We start from the raw sequence: 21155 nt of genomic DNA on the forward strand, positions 1-21155 counted from the left end.
CTAATGTCTTTAAGCCCTCATCAAAACAGAGTTAATGGTGGAGAATTAATGGGAGGAATTTATATTTGACAACTAATCAGATGGAGAAAATTGTTTTGAATTTTCAGAATCAGGATTTGGCAAATACTTTTGATGAATCAGCATGTGGAGGAATTTATGCATATATGCACCTCCACTCAACATGGGAAGATAGCGTTGTGTTTGTTGCTCCAAATTCCTGATTATTATAACATGTAAGTAAACATGAACTACATTCATAAGGTCAAGCTAATTTAATGATTACATCATCATATACAAAAACAAAAATGAGTTCTTAGCAATAATATGTCTTTCCTACTTATAAAGACTGGATTTGGGGGTGATTTCACTCCTCACTCTTCATTCTTGTTGGGCCTAGCTTCCTTCTTTCCCAATCGTTTTCCTTGTGTCGTATTTCTTCGATGTGCCTATCCTTCAGCATCTCAAAATTTTAGTTTCATGTAGATTTAAATCTTCAAACCCTCCCATGATTGTTTTAGTCACTGCCTGGAACTGCCTCCTTGTCTTATTTTTTTCTCATTGTACCCATGAAGCGGTCATACTACACTTATGCTTTTCCATTGATCTTTCATGCCACTCTAACTCAGCTTATTTGTGATTCCGTAGCAACCACGAGCACCGAGCTAGTTACACTTGAATATATCTGTTTCTTGCACATTGATCCAGTGAAACAAGATTTGGTGATAAGTGTGTTTCAATCTAAATCACCACTTTAATCACCAACGAATTCATCTTAATACGCCACGAAGTTGGGGGTCACCGGTTACCATCAAGGAGATGGCGACATAATTCTGTGGAGATAAAATGTTAAAAATATACTATTTTTTTCTAAATCAACTATATACTGGTTACTTACCAACATATTTGAAGCATAAAAGTTGCATTAGAACTTTAGAAGATTGCTTGGTACACATTGGGAAAGAATGGAGCAACGTAAAAACTGAAGACATATATATGCACCATAACTATCCATAATATAATTAATTCGTACCTTGTATTCCTTTGAAATGCATAGCTGAGGATGGATAAGCCACAAGAATCCATTTACTGACCCCACCATGGAGGCAACAAACAGACACCGATTAATCTTGGCGTAGTACACCTACATACAAAAACAACGAGATGATATGTTTAGTTCAATGCCACAGTGACTCCACGCAAAGGTAGAGTTCAGTACCATAAGGATATTCCTTAAAGAAATAAAACAGGAATGGTCTGTAATCATAGTGCATTCAAGTGAAAAACAAAAGTAGCTGCATTTTCTTTTACCCGTACCACACCTGCAGACTTGAACAATACTCTAGAATCACTATGTGACTCAAATTTCACCAATTTAATTTCTTACAATAAGAATATGCACGACTAGCAAACCAGTCTCCTATATTATGTAAATGCTAGCAATATCTAGAATATTTTTTTCTTTCTTGATACATAAGTTTTATTATGATCCACCATGGGAATTAAAAATCACTCCCTCCGTCCCAAAATTCTTGTCTTAGATTTGTCTAGATACGGATGTATCTAGTCATGTTTTAGTGTTAGATACATCCGTATCTAGACAAATCTAAGACGAGAATTTTGGAACGGAGGTAATATATGATTCCGTGTTGTCCAATATGTATATTCTTTACATATTCTTTTTTCCTGGGATCACAGCAGGTTGTGTTTTTTTAGTTGTAGAATACGACTTTATGACTAAAAGTATCTATACATCTTATTTTGTTTATACACGGAGATTTCATATAGTCTAGCTAGAAACTATGAAAACATAGAGAGATAACACTAGAATCGTAGCAATGCAAACTAATACCATAAGAATGTGCCTCCGTTTAGTTTATACAGATCCATCGGAGCTTAATTTGTCTGACTGTCAACATGATTTTTAAAAATATATACTTGTCTGAAATAAAACATGCAAAAATAACAACAGCTCTGATATTCCCTATGTTGCATATAAGGGGACAATGAGGAGATAATTCCAGACTAAGGTCAAGAGCACAGTAGTCGGCAGCACGGTAAAAATCAAAATGGGAATAAGTTCTTGTAAGAAAATTTGACACTGAAAATGAGTGGTTTTGTAATTAAACTGGAGATGCCTCATACTTAAGTCATCAAACATGATGTAAAACCGTTAACATGCATCTTACGGAAGTATGATTAATAATCTAGATCTAACAATAGAAACAGAGACCATGGGCACTTCAAATTTGTTCCCTCATAAATGGAATTAGTAAAGGCAGTACCAGTGTCTAAACAACTAGAAATAATACAGACCGTGGATCCAATACGGAAAGAATGAGACAGTACACTTAGTGCTACTCCCATCCAGCCAAGGGCTTGTCTTTGTATTTTATGAAAAATTCCACCACCGACAAAGACCAAGAATGTAAGTATAATGCCCCATCGTACTCGCTGATCCTACAATTTAAATATTATATAAACAAAGAAATAGTCATATAAACATATTTACGTAGACATGTAACACATGCAGGATTGCATTTAAATAATAGCAGTAAATTGTATTACCCCAGAATTCCAAGTCATCACTGTAGCTATAAGAGAGAAGATCAGGTGTATACCGCACCCAAAACAGCAGGTCAGTAACACAGGATATGCTGAATAATGTGGATCAGAGCATTCCTCAAAATACCAGATCCAGAGAATATAATCCAGAAAACCAACAAACAAAAACCACCAAAAGAAGGTTTGCGCATCAGTTCGTGGATTGGCCTTCAACTCTTTGATACGCAAGCTGGACAGACCCAGTGCATAGAAGCTCCCACACAAGGTGGGGTCTGGGGAGGGATTATAGGAACCTAGTCTTACCCCTGCAAAGTGCAATGCAGAGAGGCTGGTTCGAACCCAGGACCTCTTGGCACAAGTGGGGAGGACTTCACCACTGCGCCAGGCCTGCCCTCTTTGATACGCAAGCTGAAAAATATTATGTGACATCTTTGATACGCAAGCTGAAAAATATTAAATTATATTTCAGTAGCAGCTACTGTTTATAATATAGTACAAATATAAAAATACGAATATAACTTACAATGGGCAGAATAATATTACGAAGGACACGGTGAAAGATAGCCAAGGGACAAGCTGGTCCTTCGTGGATTCCATTCGGGAGCAAACTATGGTGGTGTTATCACTGCAAATGTTCATCAAAATAGTCGTTAATATTTTCTTATTAATTTAAGAATTCCACTATAAACACAAGCAAAATCACTAAAACAGATGCAAGGGTGTACCAGGGGTACTTGGCAATAACAAGTGTGGAGTTACACGGTGAAAGCGCTGGCTCTTGCCGACAGCGAACGGGGTGAATTTGCAATGCAAGCAAAATAACCACAAGCGGTATAACCCATCTGGATTCCATGTCGTACTGAAAAAGAATAACCAACAGCAGAGGATTACAAATGTGGATAATAGCACACATTACTATTAATGGATGAACTATCTAAATGCATGAAACACTGAAATATGTTAAAACAAGCAGTCAAATTTGCATTCGGTTATCTAATGGACCTCATCTTCATCCTTGGTTGATATTTGTTGCTTTTTTTTCCTGCAATCTAACCCTAGCCCACCGCCATGTGCCTTGCAACAATGCTGCTGACATTGAGGGTGGGACTGGAGGAACTTACCACAAAAATGTAGGCTATCACTACATAATCACAGCATTGCATTCAGATAGAAGGTAGAAGGGTAGCTATGCTACCGCTTACAACTTCAGTAAACTAAGGCTATGCTACTGCCTACAGCTACAGTGGACCAAGGGGGTCAGATTAAGGGAGTGGTTCTCGGTTTCTTACTTCTAGTCCATGAAACTTCGGGTATATATTCACAAGTTATGCCAAGGTCAAACCGTTTAAAAGAAGGTAAATGCAAACGGACTAGAGGGTGACGTGCACCGCGCCGTTCTTCGGTAGCGAGCTAAGTCTATTATTCAGGTTATTACGGTTAGAGGTGAGCACTTTTACACCGAAAATCGAAGAATCGAATTGAACAGAGTTGGCCGATATTCCTGGTTTATTCGGTTTATGATGTTCGGTTTGGTGTTTTCATCGCTAGTTGTGTGTGTTCAGGACCATCGCTAGGTGATATAGTAGATGTTAGTGTGTATACAACAATACACTAACACGATGACACTTTTACCAAAAGCTGGCCCCATCATATGTGTTAGTTTAACGAACATATGCTCAAGTAGGTGTCAGCTTACCCTTAGGAATTAACTATATGTCTGAATACTCTGCCATGTTATATAGATAACCATGTCCACTATCCACAAATGAATACTCTCATCGAGCTAAAAACAATGAGTGAATCTACAAACACTATCAATTTCAATTTCCATATTTCCATTTCTATCCCAAGCACAAAATCATATATAAGCACGAAATAGGTACAGTACTTTATAATTTGACCATACTGTACAGAATGGAAGAACGATAGACAATAAGCATATGGACTAATTGCTGAAGCTAACCTTGTAGATTTTTTGGCAACTAAATCGACACCCCTTATAATGTAGAATATCATCGATATAAAGACTATTATCAAGTACTTAATGTAGAGAAAAAAATGATAGGAATATCTACTTTGTAAATCACATAATGAGTGAGGCTTAGTTGATTAAGGAGCAAAACAATTTCGTCCACACTTCATTCCTTAACATCCTTTAAACCAGAATTACAATCAATCGAGAAATCTTCATGATGTTGTCATCAATTAGGCGTACAATTTACGTGTTGGAATTTGAGGAATACGAGGCTTCCAGCAGGACCTTACTTTGGAGGTAATGATCAAATGGTCAACAATATAAGGGTGCAGAGTGAAGTCCAAGCACAACAAAGGTATAATTTCCTGCTGGAAAAGTAAATTTCATAATTCTGAAACTAAATAAAAATAAAAAATGCACTATGTCAGATGCTTGCTTTCACCTACAGAAAACAGAAGTCACCAATCACCACATAGGAATTGCATGCATACATGAAGTTCTTTCCAGTTTGAAAGACCGATTAGCTAGAGCACAAAATAAAAGAATAAACCAAGGCAGTATGATTAGAAAGGAAACGAAAATAGCAATAGCGCATATTAATTTACCAATTCAAAAGCAATTAGTGACTACAACAAAGGACAAGTGGTCGATTTGCTGATCTCATGAGTTCACAAAGCATGTCTATGGCAAGCACACAACAGGCAGGCCTGCCATCACGCACATATCAGGAACATCCGTGGCAGGCATGCAGGCAGCAAGCACGCCGACCGCGCGCAGGCAGCAAGCACGCCCAAATCCTCACGCCTGCTTCCCGTCTGCCTCCTCATGCAGCTGCTTTCCCTCGGGGCCTAGCCACCGGTGTACCCCAAACTAGCCAGGTCACCGCGCCACCAAATCCGTCGGACCGCAGTGCCCCTGAAGACCACCCGCCATCCCGCCGCTAGGCGCTAGCCACAGCCGCGCACATGCTCCCAAGCCGCCGCGCCACAAAAATGCGAGAGGAGGGAAGGAAGAGACCAGGGGGAGAATGGGAGAAGGGAGGCCGACCTGTGCCGCCGCCACCGCCCTCGCTTGACGGCAGGGAAGACGCCACCGTCGGTGGCTTCACCACCTGCCCCAAATCGCCTCCACTCTTGCCCGTAGGCGACACACGGGCGGTGAAATCGCAGCGGACCGACACAGGGTACGCGGAGCTGGACCAACACGGGACGGGAGTCGCTTGCCAGAGCAGCTGACCAGCATGGTCCACTTTGGGGCCTCCTAGTCGGAAAATCCTATCTGCCGCATTCTGCGGCAGATCGTCCACTTATCGCACACAGATATCGATCGAATGGGCTGGCCCATCTGTGCGTTCAAGAGCACCGGTTTTGTGAACCTTCTGTCAAGTTCGGGACTGGTTTTGGGAACCTTCTAGAAGGTTCCTAAACCAGTTTTTTCCTGCCTTTTCTTTTTCTTTTTGTTTTTCGTTTTCTTTTTTGTTCTCTTTTTTTGTTAATCTTTTTTTATGTTTCTTTTTCGTTTTACTTTTTCAAATTTACTTTTATCCTTTATTTCGTTCAAAGAATTTAAATTTTGTTCAGATTTTAAAAAACATTCTTCTTATCAAAAAAAATTCAGACATTCAAAAGATGTTCACGTTACAAAAAATGTGTAGGAATTTCAAAAAAATATTCATGTTTTTAAAATTATGTTCACAAATTCAAAAAAAGTACCACAGTTTAGGAAATGTTCCTATTTTCCAAATTTTGTTCACAATTCAAAGAAAAGTTCACGTTCTTTTAAAATTTGTTTAAAACTCAAAAAATGTTCACAATTTCAAAATTTGGTCACAAAATTTAGAAATTTTTGTGTTTGCATTTTTTTGTTTGGAATTTTCTGAAAAGTTTCATTTTTCAATCTTTGTTCATAAATTATAAAAATGATCGTACTTATAAATTTTTCATTGGAATTTCATGAAATTTTCCTTTTATCAAATATTTGCAAGAATATAAAAAATGTTCGCGGTTCCAAAATCTGTTTAGAATTTCATAATTTGTACACATATTCAAAAAATGTTCCTTTTGCCAAAAAATGTTCAGAAATTCAAAAACTGTTTGTACATTTTTAGAATATACACTTTAAAAGAAGTACATTTTTTATAAAAAATATCATTGAATTAACTAATTCTAGTTCGCTACACTAGCACTAGTTCTTTAGGTTGTGTGCTGCATTATAAAACACAAAGCTTGTGTGGTGGAGTGGGTGTGAGCTCGCAATTGAAAGCCGTCGGTCTCCTGTTCGAATCCTCGCATCACGCCATTGTTGTGTTTTGCTATCTTTTTCATCCCGCGGTGCCTCTTGATGGGCCGGTCCAGTCACGCTTTCTCCGGTGCGTTCCGCCGTCAATTTGATGCAAAAGAGTGTCAAATAGGGGCTCCCCTCCTAGTCAACACCTTTGGCGCCGGCTAGGGAAATCAACGCTTGCGCGTTGTGCGTGTCTTGGCTGGCCCAAAAAAAGGCTACAGCTCCCTTGACTCGCTACACTCACGAGGGATCGCTAGTAGTTTCAATTGTAATTTTGTCTTTGAAGGTAGGGAGTCAAACATAGAGGCTCATAATCTAACTAAGTTTGCGCATTCATTAGGCCAGGGGCCTTACGTGTGGCTTGTGCAATCCCATGATCCGAAATGTATTCCACAAAATGTGGTTTTTATCAATAAACTTAGCTTCACCCCTAAAAACGAAGGATCGCTCTCTTTCTTCGTAAAAAAAACTCATGAGGGATCGCTGTCTTTCTCTCTCAAAAAAATGAGGATCGCTACATCTTTTTCCCGTTCGCAAAGTTTGCTATCTTTTTCATCCCGCGGTGCCTCTTGATGGGCCGGTCCAGTCACGCTTTCTCCGGTGCGTTCCGCCGTCAATTTGATGCAAAAGAGTGTCAAATAGGGGCTCCCCTCCTAGTCAACACCTTTGGCGCCGGCTAGGGAAATCAACGCTTGCGCGTTGTGCGTGTCTTGGCTGGCCCAAAAAAAGGCTACAGCTCCCTTGACTCGCTACACTCACGAGGGATCGCTAGTAGTTTCAATTGTAATTTTGTCTTTGAAGGTAGGGAGTCAAACATAGAGGCTCATAATCTAACTAAGTTTGCGCATTCATTAGGCCAGGGGCCTTACGTGTGGCTTGTGCAATCCCATGATCCGAAATGTATTCCACAAAATGTGGTTTTTATCAATAAACTTAGCTTCACCCCTAAAAACGAAGGATCGCTCTCTTTCTTCGTAAAAAAAACTCATGAGGGATCGCTGTCTTTCTCTCTCAAAAAAATGAGGATCGCTACATCTTTTTCCCGTTCGCAAAGTGACATTGCCGCCGACTTTATATAGTTTATTAATTTAAATAATCAGTGCACTTTAAAACTAAAACTCATGAATTCTAAAAAACAATGTACTTTTGAGACAAGTTTGTGAATTTGAAAAAAGCAGTTCATCAATTTTGAAAAAAAAAACATTCGTTTCAAAAAAGTTTATCAAATTTGAAAAAAGGTTCTTAAATTTGAAAAAAACAACAAATTTTAATTTTTTAATCCATTTTGGAAATAATTTCATCAAATTTATGCGTTGCTTCGTAAGGGGCTGATTTGGATCCACATGTTTAATGCTATGGTTAGATTTGTTTTAATTCTTCTTTCGTATTTACGGATGCTTGCGAGAGGGGTTAATTATAAGTGGGAGGCTTGTCCAAGTAAGAATATCACTCAAGCCACCCACATATCAAGTTATCAAAGTAGTGAAGCGAACGTGAATCATATGAGCATGATGAAAACTAATTTGATGATAATTTCCATGTGTCCTCGGGGGCTCTTTACTTTATATAAGAGTTTGTCCAGGCTTATCCTTTGCTATAAAAATGATTGAGCCACCTTGCTGCAGTTACACTTGCTACTTATTACCCGTTACGAATTACCTTGCTACCAAACTATTTGTTACTGATAATTTCAGTGCTTGCGGAGAATACATTGCTGAAAACCGCTTGTCATTTCCTTTTGCTCCTCGTTGGGTTTGACACTTTTACTTATTGAAAGGACTACGATTGATCCCTATACTTGTGGGTCATCAGGGAGGCGACGGTGCCGACGGTGTCGATGGTGAGTGGTGGGTGGTGACTGGTGAGAGGAGAGAGATGAGAGGTGATGGGTGAGAGGAGTGGTGGTTTTCTGTGCGAGCGACATGACGGGTACTGAATGCAGTGTGAGTAGGAAAACGGGTTTTTTTGGATTCGATGGGAAAACGAATGGGCTGGGGTTGCGGTGCAAAGGAGCGATGGCTAACTGGCAAGGAGCGAACAACCGAGCCCGATCGCGTGCTACGGGACGAACGAGCCAGCCAGCGCATCTGACTGGCCCGCACCGGGCACTTTCGAACGACCCGTGACGGTTGTTAACGGCCGTTAGCACCGCGCCGTCACCGCTGTCGTCCCGCGAGTGATCGGCCACATCAAAACACGCTCACAAAATGGTTTAGTGTTTTTTGCCACTATCAATTCCTCGGTTCGGTCAAAGTGTCACGTTTTGTAAAATGGTGGTTTTCCGCAAGTTGTGACACGAAAGTGGTGGTTCTCTGCATTTAACTCGCGTGAGGATTAGTAAAGCATGGCAACTAAATTTTTTGGAAAGAAAACCAGGAAACTATTACCACTATGTACTTCACATAAAAAGGAGATGTATTTACGATCCGGTGGGGGCTTCTTACGAGCTAGGGTAACAATTGAAGTCCAGAAACCCCTCCGCAGATGGATCTTGATCAATTCGGCAAAGAGAAAGAGCATAGATCGGTATGACATCGAATATGAACAAATCCCACACTCCTGCTTTTCTTGTGGTTGGCTTGGTCATGCGGACCTTTTCTGCCCCACCCTTGGGACCAGAGATGAGAACTTCCGCTCAAGGCCTCTTTACGGGCGCCGGAAGATTGCAAGAAGGCAAATTCTGGAGAGAACACGACAAGGGAAAAGCATGATAAATAGCAGAGCACGAGGGAATCCCAGTCATCAAGTTCTCAACAGAAAGGAGAGTCGGAGGTGACATCGCTTGTCAAAAATCCGGTGCCACTCAAGCGCAAAGGTGGGCCGCAGATGACTCAGATTTACCACCAGGTGGTGAAGCAACCCCTGGCCATCATAGAGTACGCCGAATCCATTGCCATCAAGGCCAATGGAGAGGGCGTGCCCGAACCAATTGATCAAGACACAAAGAATCTGACTGAGTCTTTCCTTGAGAGGGAACTAAAGAAGAAAAAGCCCACTCCACCATCTTCTGAATCCTTGGTAGCGGCTGCGAGTCAGCCCTGCCGAGTCAATGAATGCCATGACTGGTACTATCGAGGGCTTGGGAACCCTGCGATAGTTCGCGAGCTTCGCAAGCTAGTGAAACAAGAAGGTCCTACCCTGCTATTCGTGATGGAAAGGAAGATCAGGGGGAAACGAGTTGAAGATTTGAAAATCATTCTAGGCTTTTTTGGATGTTTTGCCATCGATAGTGACGGGCTTAGTGGAGGTATCGGACTTTTCTGGTCAAAAGATGTTGATGTAAGTTTGGAAAATTTTAGTAGGTCTCATATTGATGTGAAGGTCACACAGAATAATAAAAGTTGGTGTTTCACTGGTTTTCATGGCGAGCCCTATGTGGAGAATCGACACCACACCTGATGGTTCCTTCGTACTCTTTCTGCTGTTCAACATGGGGCATGGATGTGCATGGGCGATTTTAATGAAACCCTAAATGCGGATGAGCACTTTGGCATGAATGCAAGATCGGAAGGACAAATGCGTGCCTTCCGTGAGGCAATCTCAGATTACGCGCTCCAGGACTTGGGGTGGTGCGGTGTCCCTTTCACATGGGATAACAGAGAACAAAGCAACATGAACGTAACAACTAGGCTCGATAGAGCTTTTGCCAATGCTGATTTTCTTCAGCTGTTTGAATTCACGAATGTTAAACACATTAGCAGCATAGAATTGGATCATTGCTTTGTCTTGGCTGAATGTCGCACTCAAGCAATGATAGGCTGGTCACAAGCACCACACTCATTCCGTTATGAAAATGTTTGGCAAACACATGCGGACTACGATGACAAGGTTCGAAACATGTGGCAATCGGGAGCAGGCCAGCGGGGTTTACAGGATATTGTTGATGCTCTTTCAGATGTCCAACGACATCTAGGTTCATGGGGGCGTCAAGAGTTTGGAAATATGGAACGGAAAGTCTGAAAGCTTCAACAAAGGCTTGACCGTCTGCGGACTGCCTCAGTAGGGCGCGGTCCCACTGATGAAGAAAAGGCAGTCGCCTCACAGTTGCAGGAGGCACTGCGGCAAGAGGAGATTTGGCTCAAGAAGAGGTCTCGGGTGTTGTGGCTGCATGCTGGAGACAGGAACACTGGCTACTTTTAGGCACAAGCACGACAATGCAAGAGGACCAACCATATTACCTCATCGGAGAGTGCCAATGGTCACACTTTGAGTGACCCAGTGGAGGTGAAAGATGAGATAACCACATTCAATATGCACTGTATCAATCATAGGGGTACAGACCGATGGAGGAGCTATTGCATTGCGTCGAGCCTCGGGTGTCTGCTGACATGAATCACACGCTTGAGAAGGAGTACACTGCAGCTAAGGTGAAGGCTGCATTATTTGATATGGCGCCTTCCAAAGCGCCGGAGTGTATGGCTTCACAACTGGCTTCTACCAACGACACTGGGATGTTGTCGGGGAGGACATTACTTTGGCTATACTGGGTTTTTTGAATGGAGGGGAACTCCCTTTGGGTCTGAATGATACAACAATCACGTTGATTCCAAAAGCTGGGTACCCACAGAAGATTTCTCAGTATCAACCAATTGCTTTGTGTCTAGTCTTGTACAAAATGCTGTCAGGACTGTGGCAAACCGAGCTCGCCTCATACTGGATGATGTCATTGGGGACGAGCAGAGTGCCTTTGTACCGGGACGCTTGATCACGGACAACGTCCTAGTGGCCTACGAGTGTATCCATGCTATCAGAAGAAGAAAGAAGGGCAAGAACCACAGTTGTGCTGTCAATCTAGATATGCTCAAGGCGTACGATAATGTGGAGTGGCATTACCTTCAAGCCATGCTGGTCCAGTTGGGCTTCGGTGATCGCTTCATCAACTTGATAATGAAATGCGTCACGTCAGTGAGATTCACAATCAAGGTTAATAGTGAGTTGCTGCCATACTTCAACCCTTCCAGAGGGCTACGACAGGGCTGTCCAATCTCCCCGTGCCCGTTCCTTGTCTGTGCCCAAGGCCTTACATCACTTCTAAACAATTATGGCGGTGCGCGCATCGACAGAGGAATTCATGTGAGTATCCATGCACCATGGGTTAGTCATCTTTTATTTGCTGACGACACTCTCATCTTTCTTAGTGCTAAGACCCAAAGTGCATGCTCAATGAAATTCTTCAAATTTATGCTGATTGCCCGGGTCAAGCGGGTGAACCGCGAAAAGAGCTATATTTTCTTTAGTGGCAATACGGGCAGCCCCTCTGAGCGCATCTCAAACAAGTGCTCGGGGTCTCAGCTGAGGTGTTCTCCGAGCGCTACCTAGGTTTACCCACATCCATTGGAAGGATCACTAGTGATACCTTCCATCACATTAGTGAGCGTATCCGCAGCAAGATAAGTGGATGGTCAGAAAGAAACTTAGCCTGTGCCAGAAGGGAGGTCCTACACAAATCTATTGCTCAAGCAATCCCTACATACAGTATGAGTTGTTTCCAGCTGACCAAGAAAGTATGCAAGGATATCACTTCGCCAATGCCCAAGTATTGGTAGGGGAGCTCCATTGACAAGAGATCCCTACACTGGCTGGCGTGGGTGATAACCCACAAGTATAGGGGATCAATTATAGCCTCTTTCGATAAGTAGGAGTGTCGAACCCAGCGAGGAGCTAAAGGTAGAACAAATATTCCATCAAGTTCTATCGACCACCGATACAACTCTATGCACGCTTAATGTTCGCTTTACCTAAAACAAGTATGAAACTAGAAGGACTTTGTAGGTGTTGTAGGCTAGGTTGCATGAATATAAAGAGCACGTAAATGTAAACTAGGGGCTGTTTAGATAAAGAAGCAATAAAGTTAGTATAACGAGTGTGAAAAAATGGTGGTAGGAGTTGCGGAATTGTCCCTAAGCAATTGACTACTTTACTAGACCGATAGCAAGTTTTATGTGGGAGAGGCCACTGCTAGCATGTCATCCTTGACTTGGAATTCTATGCACTTATGATTGGAACTATTAGCAAGCATCCGCAACTACTAACGTTCATTAAGGTAAAACCCAACCATAGCATTAAGATATATTGGTCCCCCTTCAATCCCATATGCATCAATTTCTATGCTAGGTTGAAGCTTCTGTCACACTTGCCCTCCAATACATAGTCCTATAAACATACAACTAACCCTATGGTGTGATCCACGCGCGCGCTCATATGATGGGCACCAAAGGACAGCAACATACACTACAAAAAAATACACTTCCGTGATGATACGTGTTTGTCACAGTAGGTCGCGTTTTTTGTCATGCATGTACATCCATGACAAATTTATGACAGAATCAAGATAGTCATACCTGTGTTGTCGTAGAAGTGTTCCATGACATTACCAAAATTATCATCACGGAAGTGTCCACTTCCATGACGATAAATCACGCGTCACAAAAGTGCATTCGTCAAGGGTGACCGACACATGGCATCCACCGTAACGGAACACCGTTAAGCTATCGGGTCAGATTTTGGATCCGATAACCCGTTAAGAGCCCCGACCAATGGGGATTTTCCACGTGTAAAATCATCATTGGCTAGAGGAAACACGCGTCGGCTCATCGTTGGGACAGATGTCATCCACTCATTGGACGGAAGGTGCCTATGATACGTCGACACGTGGCACACCCAATCAAGTTTAAATGGGCCGGCCCAACTAAAGGCCCACAAGATTTGGCGGCCCATAATGGGCCAGCCCAGTTAAAGGCCCACGAGATTTTGTGGACTATAATGGGCTGGCCCAGCTAAACGCCCACAAGATTTCGCGGGCCATAATAGGCCGACCCAGGTAAAGGCCCACAAGATTTTTGTGTGCCATAATGGGTCGGCCCAGGTAAAGGCCCACAAAATTCTTGCGGATCATAATGGGCCGGCCCAGCTAAAGGCCCACGAGATTTCGCTGACATTAATGGGCCGGCCCAGCTGTAGGCCCACAAGATTTTGAGGACCCTAGTAGGCCGGCCCATTAACTGGCTGCCATGTTTTGAGCCAAATGCCGGCCCATAATTGATTCGGTCCATTAATGGCCTGCCACGTTCCGGGCCTAGTAATGGCCCATATAAGATCTGGCCCGTTAAAAGCCTCCCACTTTCTGGGCCAAATCACGGCCCAGATCAGATCCGACCCTTTAAGAGGCTTTGGGCTCAATTATGGCCCATATCAGATTTGGCCCGTTGACTAGACGCTATGCTTTTGGGCCCACTTGCTAAAGGCCCATTTAGTAATTCGGCCTGATATTAGTTTCGGCCTGTTAAGGGCCCATTTAACATTTCGGCCCTATATTAATTTCGGCCTGTTAAAAGCCCGTCATATAGTTGGGCCTAACTACGGCCCGGTTTGCATCCGGCCAGCTCGCAGCCGATATCTGATTGGGCCAAACAAGGACTGAGACAACTTTGGCCTGTTAAAAGCCCGTGAATTGATTCACACAATCATGGGCCGGGGTCCATTTCGGGCTGCCGCCGGCCCGTGAGCTATTTAGCACGTTTCAGGCCCAGCCTACTTCTCAGCCTCCTAAAAGCCCATTGAGTTTTCTTGCGAAAAGAGGGCCGGGGGTTACTCGGCCTATTAAAGGCCCGAATCTACTAGTGGGCCAGTTTGACGGGGCCCATGATGCGGATCATACATCGTGATTGCATGACGGCCCGATTATGTACCGTAATTTTACGGTTTGGCCGGTTTACTGCGAAGACAGGATATATATACAGTAAAATAACTGCAGCATCATGAATAAGAAAAAACCTAGACTATACAATAAAGAAATTACGGCATATTACATCCACTGGGCATCAAAGTTCACCACTATGATAATAAAGCACAAGCAGACAGCAGATTACATATACTAGGCATCAAAGATCGCCACCAGTGCAAATAAACACGCCGACAAAATAATATACAAAACCGACATCACTTCAATAGAGTTCAAGAAAGGTTAGCCCTGCTGGGGAGCTGCAGCGCAAGCAGCGGAGCAAGATGACGAGACTGCGCTTGTTCAACACTTATATCTTCCTCACTCTGAAAGATAAACAAGGAGACAGATGACAGGTTTTGCACATAAAAGTATCAGTGCTGACAATTCATCACATTTCTTACTAACGAATAAAGTGACACAGTTTAAAATTGCATTAACACAATATGGTATTTTTCAGGTCAAGACATGGCAGGAATTGATGTTGTGAAGGAGTTGGCAGCTTCACGACACCACTGGATTACAGATCAAGAACTCATAAGTATCAATGGTTAGTGTTTTGTCAATTTATCCCATTTCAGATTGGCAAATAAAGAGGCGGTTTAAATAATAGTAGAATGATATGACATTGTTCATAGTTAAGACATTGCAGAATATGACATTGTGCTGTAGTGGGTAGGTTCACCACACCACTAGATTACGGATGAAGAACAGAAGCATACATGCAGTGCAAAAGAAGATCACTTGCTCTGTATAGTTTAATTTAGATGGTATGAAGAAGGAATTTGGTTGTACAACTGAAAACTTAAATTGAGAAAGACAAACTTTTGTTTATGAACTACATAATAAACTTTAAACATGCAATTTGATGCAAACACAAAAAATAAACAGCTATTGCAGTTATGCCTAACCAAATATACACAACAAAGTTTGAAGGCTTGAGAAGGACAAACTTACATTACTGGTGAAGACAGACTCTATAAAGCCCTTGTCCATGCTGATGGGGGGGCAATTCAAGAAGTTTAGCACATAATGTTCTTCATAAGCATTGCCTTTATTCTACATTTTGTTAAGAGTAAATATAGATGTGATAATATACGAATAAATGGAGAATATTTAAGATAAGATGAAGAGTGATGCTACATAACCAAGTAGCTATAAATGTATGTGCAGCGATACAGGCAAAAGGCACAACCAAGAGCAATGCACAGCTAAACTTCTTCAGTACCAACCTTATGGTAAGAGTAAATATAGATCTGATGTGTAGAAAATGGAGGGCAAAGGAAAATAAGCTACAGAGTGATGGTACATGAACAACTACCTGTCAATATAAGTACACTGATAAATGACAGCATGTACTTACAAAAACAATGCGGAGCTAAAAAAAATTCATTGGCATTGGATATATTCTACACTAATGTAACCATTCATATAGATCAGATAATTTGGAGCGAACAATTGATAAGCAAGCTATCATGCATACTGCTGTCGCATAATGAACCAGGTATGTATGCAAGTACAGTTATACAGGACAACATGTACTAACAAGAGCAAAGGAGCGGGCATCATATTTGCGATATCCTGTCGTTCTTTTCAAACCGGAATTCTTCTTCGAGCTGATTTCCCGCAAAAAAGATCCGTAAGGCACATGCGGAAAAGTAGAAGTTCAAATTGTCATGTGATTTCATAGACAGTACCTCATCCTGGGAACGAGACCAGTGCATAACAAGCTTTTTCCATTCATTGTCTTCTAAATTTAGCACAGGAGACTTCACCGGAAATTCGTTTATAGACTTTGCCATCAAAGTGTGATTTCCTCAGGTAACACCGATACTGTTGCAATGCTTCCTTGAAAAGCACAAGCAAGCTTTGCTCGTCATAACTATCCAGATTGACCCTCACCTAGTTACAACAATGTAATGTGAATCATTGATGTGTTCGATCAGCAGAAAATAGGAAAATGATAACCATGAATAATAGCACTTACACGTAAGTTGGACAGGAAGATGTGAAAATGGTGTTTGTCTTCACTATAATCTTCCCATGATGGGAATATATGCACGTAGTTCCTAACAACATTGAAAGTATTGTCTTTTAAACAGGGAATAAATGGAATGGGGTCCCAATCTGCAGGAATTGGCCATCTCTGCAGTTGGGATAGGTCTTCGGCCGGTGGACTTGCTGTACTTTTTGTTGGAGTGGGATTTTTTTGTGGTACGACTGGTGCTATGGCAAATGAAATCGGTATACCTTTTGCTGGAGTGCAGGTCCTATGTGGTGGGGCTAGTGGTGTGGCCAGTGAAGTATGGGTACAGTCTGCTGGAGTCGGTCCTATGTTTTGTGTCACTGGTTGTAAAGCCAATATAAGTGGGGCGCTGTCTGATTTCTCCGGCACCACCACGTTTTTCAAGGACTTTGCTGGTGCTCCTTCAGGTGTCTGATGCACAAGAACAACATTTGAGTGAAAAAACATGGTATAACGACAGATGAAATATGTATTGATAATGGATGGGCATAGCATCTCGAGCTATATGATGAGTAAACTAAGCAGATGGTGGTGCAACAAAGTAGAAGAAATGCAAGACAACATATGCAAGATACACGCAATCAATAAAACCTTGCCAAATTAGAACAGGCACCTTTATGGGTGAACAGGACAGGCCATCTGCCTTTGACCCCTCAAGGTTAGAACAGTCATTAGAATGATATTCTGAACAAGAATCAACAGGTGGGGAGCGTACGAGTTTCATTGCTTCCAAAATGGCACTCAATGCCTTGGTGCCAATTTTGTAAGTCATTGCAGTGTTCCACAATATTCTTCTGATGCGCGGATTCTGTTATTCACTGTAATTGCGTATAATATCTGAGAACCATGAAAACATAAATAGTTGTGAGATTATCTTTGTAATGCAGATGATATTCTAATATAGGGGCGCCCCTGTAAACACTTATGTGCTATCACTGGATTCTGATGAGAGAGCTCATGTGTGCTGTAATATCGTGCGTGCATTTATATAATCTGGCACAAGTACACAAAAAAATAGGCTCCAGAAGTAAGGATAGCTGGCAGATGATAGGTTCATAATATACTGTATAGATAATTTATTGCCAAACCATGATAACAAGAGCACACAACAACTAGGCAGATCATAGTATACATAACAGGGGTACACCATAACCACGATATATAAATCGGGAAAGTGGAATTGGCTTGAAAATACGGTGTTGTATTGCCGCTAGTAATTGAAAGCCTATCGATCACGTACAGGCCAGCACTATCGAACATGGTAAAGAAGAGCAAGCATATTTTGGATAATAAAATGTTGGTTGCGCAGTGCCCACACATGATGAACCAGAGCGCATTAAGAATGCAACTCCCAGCTGTCTCTCGACCATTTCAGGCGGTTGGATGAAGATCCTACGTCTCCTAACCATTCTTCTTCCTCGTCCGTGATTCTTCCCATACAGAACACCGCACGGGCCGCCGGCCGGACCACCGGCCCCCACCGCCTGTGTTCCTCCGCCACCCCCACCCCCCACCCGCGTCGAGTTTTCTTCATTCGGCGAGGCCCCACAACCACCCGAGCCCCTTGGGTCGCACCGGCGAACTTCGGCGAGCTCTAAAAAATCGACTGACCCAATTTTGAAATTTAGTCTACCGTGATTTAACTAGTGTGGAATATAAAAGGCGGAAACCATAAGCATTGGGAGTATAGTGTTGAGCGTGCCATGGCGGATCTGAAGGTGCAAATCGGACAAAGGCAACTTCGCAACCAAGACAAGAAATCAGAGTAAAGCAGTGGCGATCTATTTTCTTGTTGCGATAAATAAGTTGAGCAGATATGAAAGAGTATCGCCTCTGGTGCGGCGCCGTGTACGCATCTGGTGAGAATTTGACGGTGCTGCGGTAGCGATGGCTGTCGGCGGTGTGGAAGCAGATCTAGGAGGGTAGACGGTGGAGGCGGGGCGCGGTGGACGAGATGGTCATAGGAGCGGCGCCGACAAGGTGGACGACGGAGGGGATGAAGCAAGAGGACGGGATGCAAGGATCCCGGTCCGAAGGCATGGATGAGAGAGGTCGATCTCTTGTAATGGACGGCGGCGTCGGGGTATCAGCTCCGGCATGGTGGAGGAGGACGGCGGTGGATGGGGTGGCGGATGGCAGGGGACGGAGGAGGGTGGGGTGGAGAGGGTGTTTTGGCGCCCACGGAGTACGAATGGGGAAAAGGAAGGTAGAGAGGAAGGCGGGGGGGGGGACCATGTAGTCAGGGCGCGCTTGTCTCAAATGCGAGGAAATTTACAAACTTAGTCCCCGTTTCAAATTTCTACTACATCACAACAACATTAGTCAGTTGGGGATAGGACGGTAATCTCGCATACACCGAATATTTGCCGACGAGAGTTTGTTTTTGGCACCCACCGTGTATGAATATGAATCGGGGAGAGAGTCGATTTCGGCCGAGGGCACACTGTGTTTTGGCGCCCACCGTGTATGAATCCCGGTGAGAGGCGGTTACGTCACGTTTGGGTGAAATTACAAACCTACCCCTATCGAAACCTATAGAAATCCAGCAGATAGGCTTTGCGCGGCAGGGATAGGCAGTAGTGATTTCCATCTCGCAGATTTTGGTTTCGGGCGGTTACTGCGACTTTCCCCGCTTCGTTCAAATTTTGCACAGTGCACGTTTACTGTGCCAACTCAATTCGAATCCCGTTTGTATTCTACTATTTTTTTTCGGGCGAGATCCATTTTCAATTGGAATTACATTCTATATACATCATTTTTTTACATATATACTTTCAAAAGCACAACACCATTTATACATAAATATGGTTTACAAATGGCATGATCTCAAATTCATAAGGTTGTATCCATCAATTTGGATTTTCAAATATTTGAAACCACTTTATGTTGAAATCCAATGTATGCATTCGTCGCTAACTGTCTCCAATTAATGTGTGTTTCATGCGGGTTTTTTTAACTTCTCAAACATGTATAATGTGTTTCACACACGCAACATATAGTGTAATCCCGTTTAGACACTAATTGCATATAAACCATGCATTGTTTGTAATTGAAGAATCTATGGATCACCAATATTGATAAACTATAACATTACACGTGTGCCCAAATTCAAATGAATATGCATGTTTGATACACCAATTTGCGTTATGATATTATCGATGTCGTGATCTCCAGTTTAAATATTTGAATCCCCTTTAATCAAGATATTCGTCTCATATAGCTATCACTCATGCTTATATAGGACTATCTCTCTGGACCTATACGCGTTCATCGTCTCTCAGGCATCTCTCGTGCTACCTGTATGTCAACAATGATCTTTTATCTTCGTAACACACTGACGGTACTCTCTCCATCGACCTTCATCACTCTATCTCTCTCTCTCAGTATATATCGCTCCCTGCTATGTGTCTCTAGCTATGATTCTCCATGTGGAATCTCTTTCTCTCACACAAACACAAAACTTTGTCTCCCGGGTCTCATTTCTCTCAACTATTCCCATGTGTGCCACTCGCACACCCCTCATACAGAGATGTCTTTCGCTCCTTAGATATGAGAACCTACGACTCTTCCTCTTCAATATCTCTTTCTCACACACAAACACAAACTCTGTCTCTCAGGGTCTCATATTTCTCCATTGTTCTCTTGTATGTCGCTCAAACACACCCTCTCTCCCTAGAGATATCTTGCGTTCCCTCATATGTCTCTCTAGCTATCACTCTCGTTGTGAAATATCTTTCTCTCTCACAGACACAAAACTCCGTCTCTCTGGATCTCATTTCTCTCTGATATTTGTTTGTATGTGACTCACATGCACCCTCTCTCTATCTCTCTCACACCCACACACATAACCCAGCCTTCTGATCCACTCGACTCCTATCTCTAGCGCACACTAGCTAGCATCTTTATCTTTCTATTTATCTGTTTCTCCATCAACCTTCTTTCTCGCCCTCACTCTTGATTCCTATCACGCACACTACATATGTTTCTCTCTACATGCATGCAGTCAAGTGCCCTCTCACACACATATATAACTTCACCCTTTGAACCACCCGACGGTCATCTCCGACACCCAAACTAACGGATGTCTCTCTAGCTAGCATCTCCATCTCTGTATCTATCTGTAGTTTCTCCGTCAACATTTCTTTCTCGCACGGAGTCTTGCTTCCTATCACCCACACTATATATGTCTATCCATACATATGCATTTATAGGTTGATCTCTTTTACACAATCGTTGCGCCTCACCCCCTCTACTCGCCATAGATGCATGCTCCAGGCCACGCCACTATCTCTTAAAGACAAAAACACATGCTCAATTGTCGGGCCTTCTTCCCTGCATTCTCACATGCATGCATATTGCCATACCGACCCGTCTCTCCCATGTCATTGATCTTAGGACTTATGTCTTCTTTCTTTTATCTCAATCATGCGTGCGCGCACACACACACATCCCACGTATACATGTATACCTCTCACACATGCACGTTCAAGGTCTCTATGTCTCCATACGTAGTTAATTACCCTCAATCCTAACGCCACATCGAATCGTTCTCCTCTTTTGTGCACATAACTTCCGCCTGGATGGGCAAA

At 42.7% G+C, this 21155-nt stretch overlaps 1 protein-coding gene across 2 annotated transcripts; it reads right to left on the reverse strand.

Moving 5' to 3' along the window:
- Positions 1-198: 198 nt before the first annotated feature.
- On the reverse strand, positions 199-5699 carry LOC119276556. Of its 2 annotated transcripts, XM_037557652.1 has the most exons (7): positions 5585-5699; positions 3288-3421; positions 3086-3187; positions 2566-2791; positions 2314-2457; positions 1031-1141; positions 199-830 (listed from the first exon to the last, which is right to left on the reverse strand). In XM_037557652.1, exons 2-7 carry the CDS (start codon positions 3413-3415, stop codon positions 768-770), a joined length of 774 nt encoding a protein of 257 aa, XP_037413549.1. In that variant the 5' UTR covers positions 3416-3421; positions 5585-5699; the 3' UTR covers positions 199-767. The 2 variants fall into 2 exon arrangements, with proteins under 2 accessions (XP_037413549.1, XP_037413548.1); XM_037557651.1 differs by lacking the exon at positions 199-830 and having other exon boundaries at positions 858-1141.
- Between the last annotated feature and the right edge of the window lie 15456 nt (positions 5700-21155).

Source organism: Triticum dicoccoides, chromosome 3B (genome assembly GCF_002162155.2).
Source record: "Triticum dicoccoides isolate Atlit2015 ecotype Zavitan chromosome 3B, WEW_v2.0, whole genome shotgun sequence".
NCBI lineage: Eukaryota > Viridiplantae > Streptophyta > Magnoliopsida > Poales > Poaceae > Triticum > Triticum dicoccoides.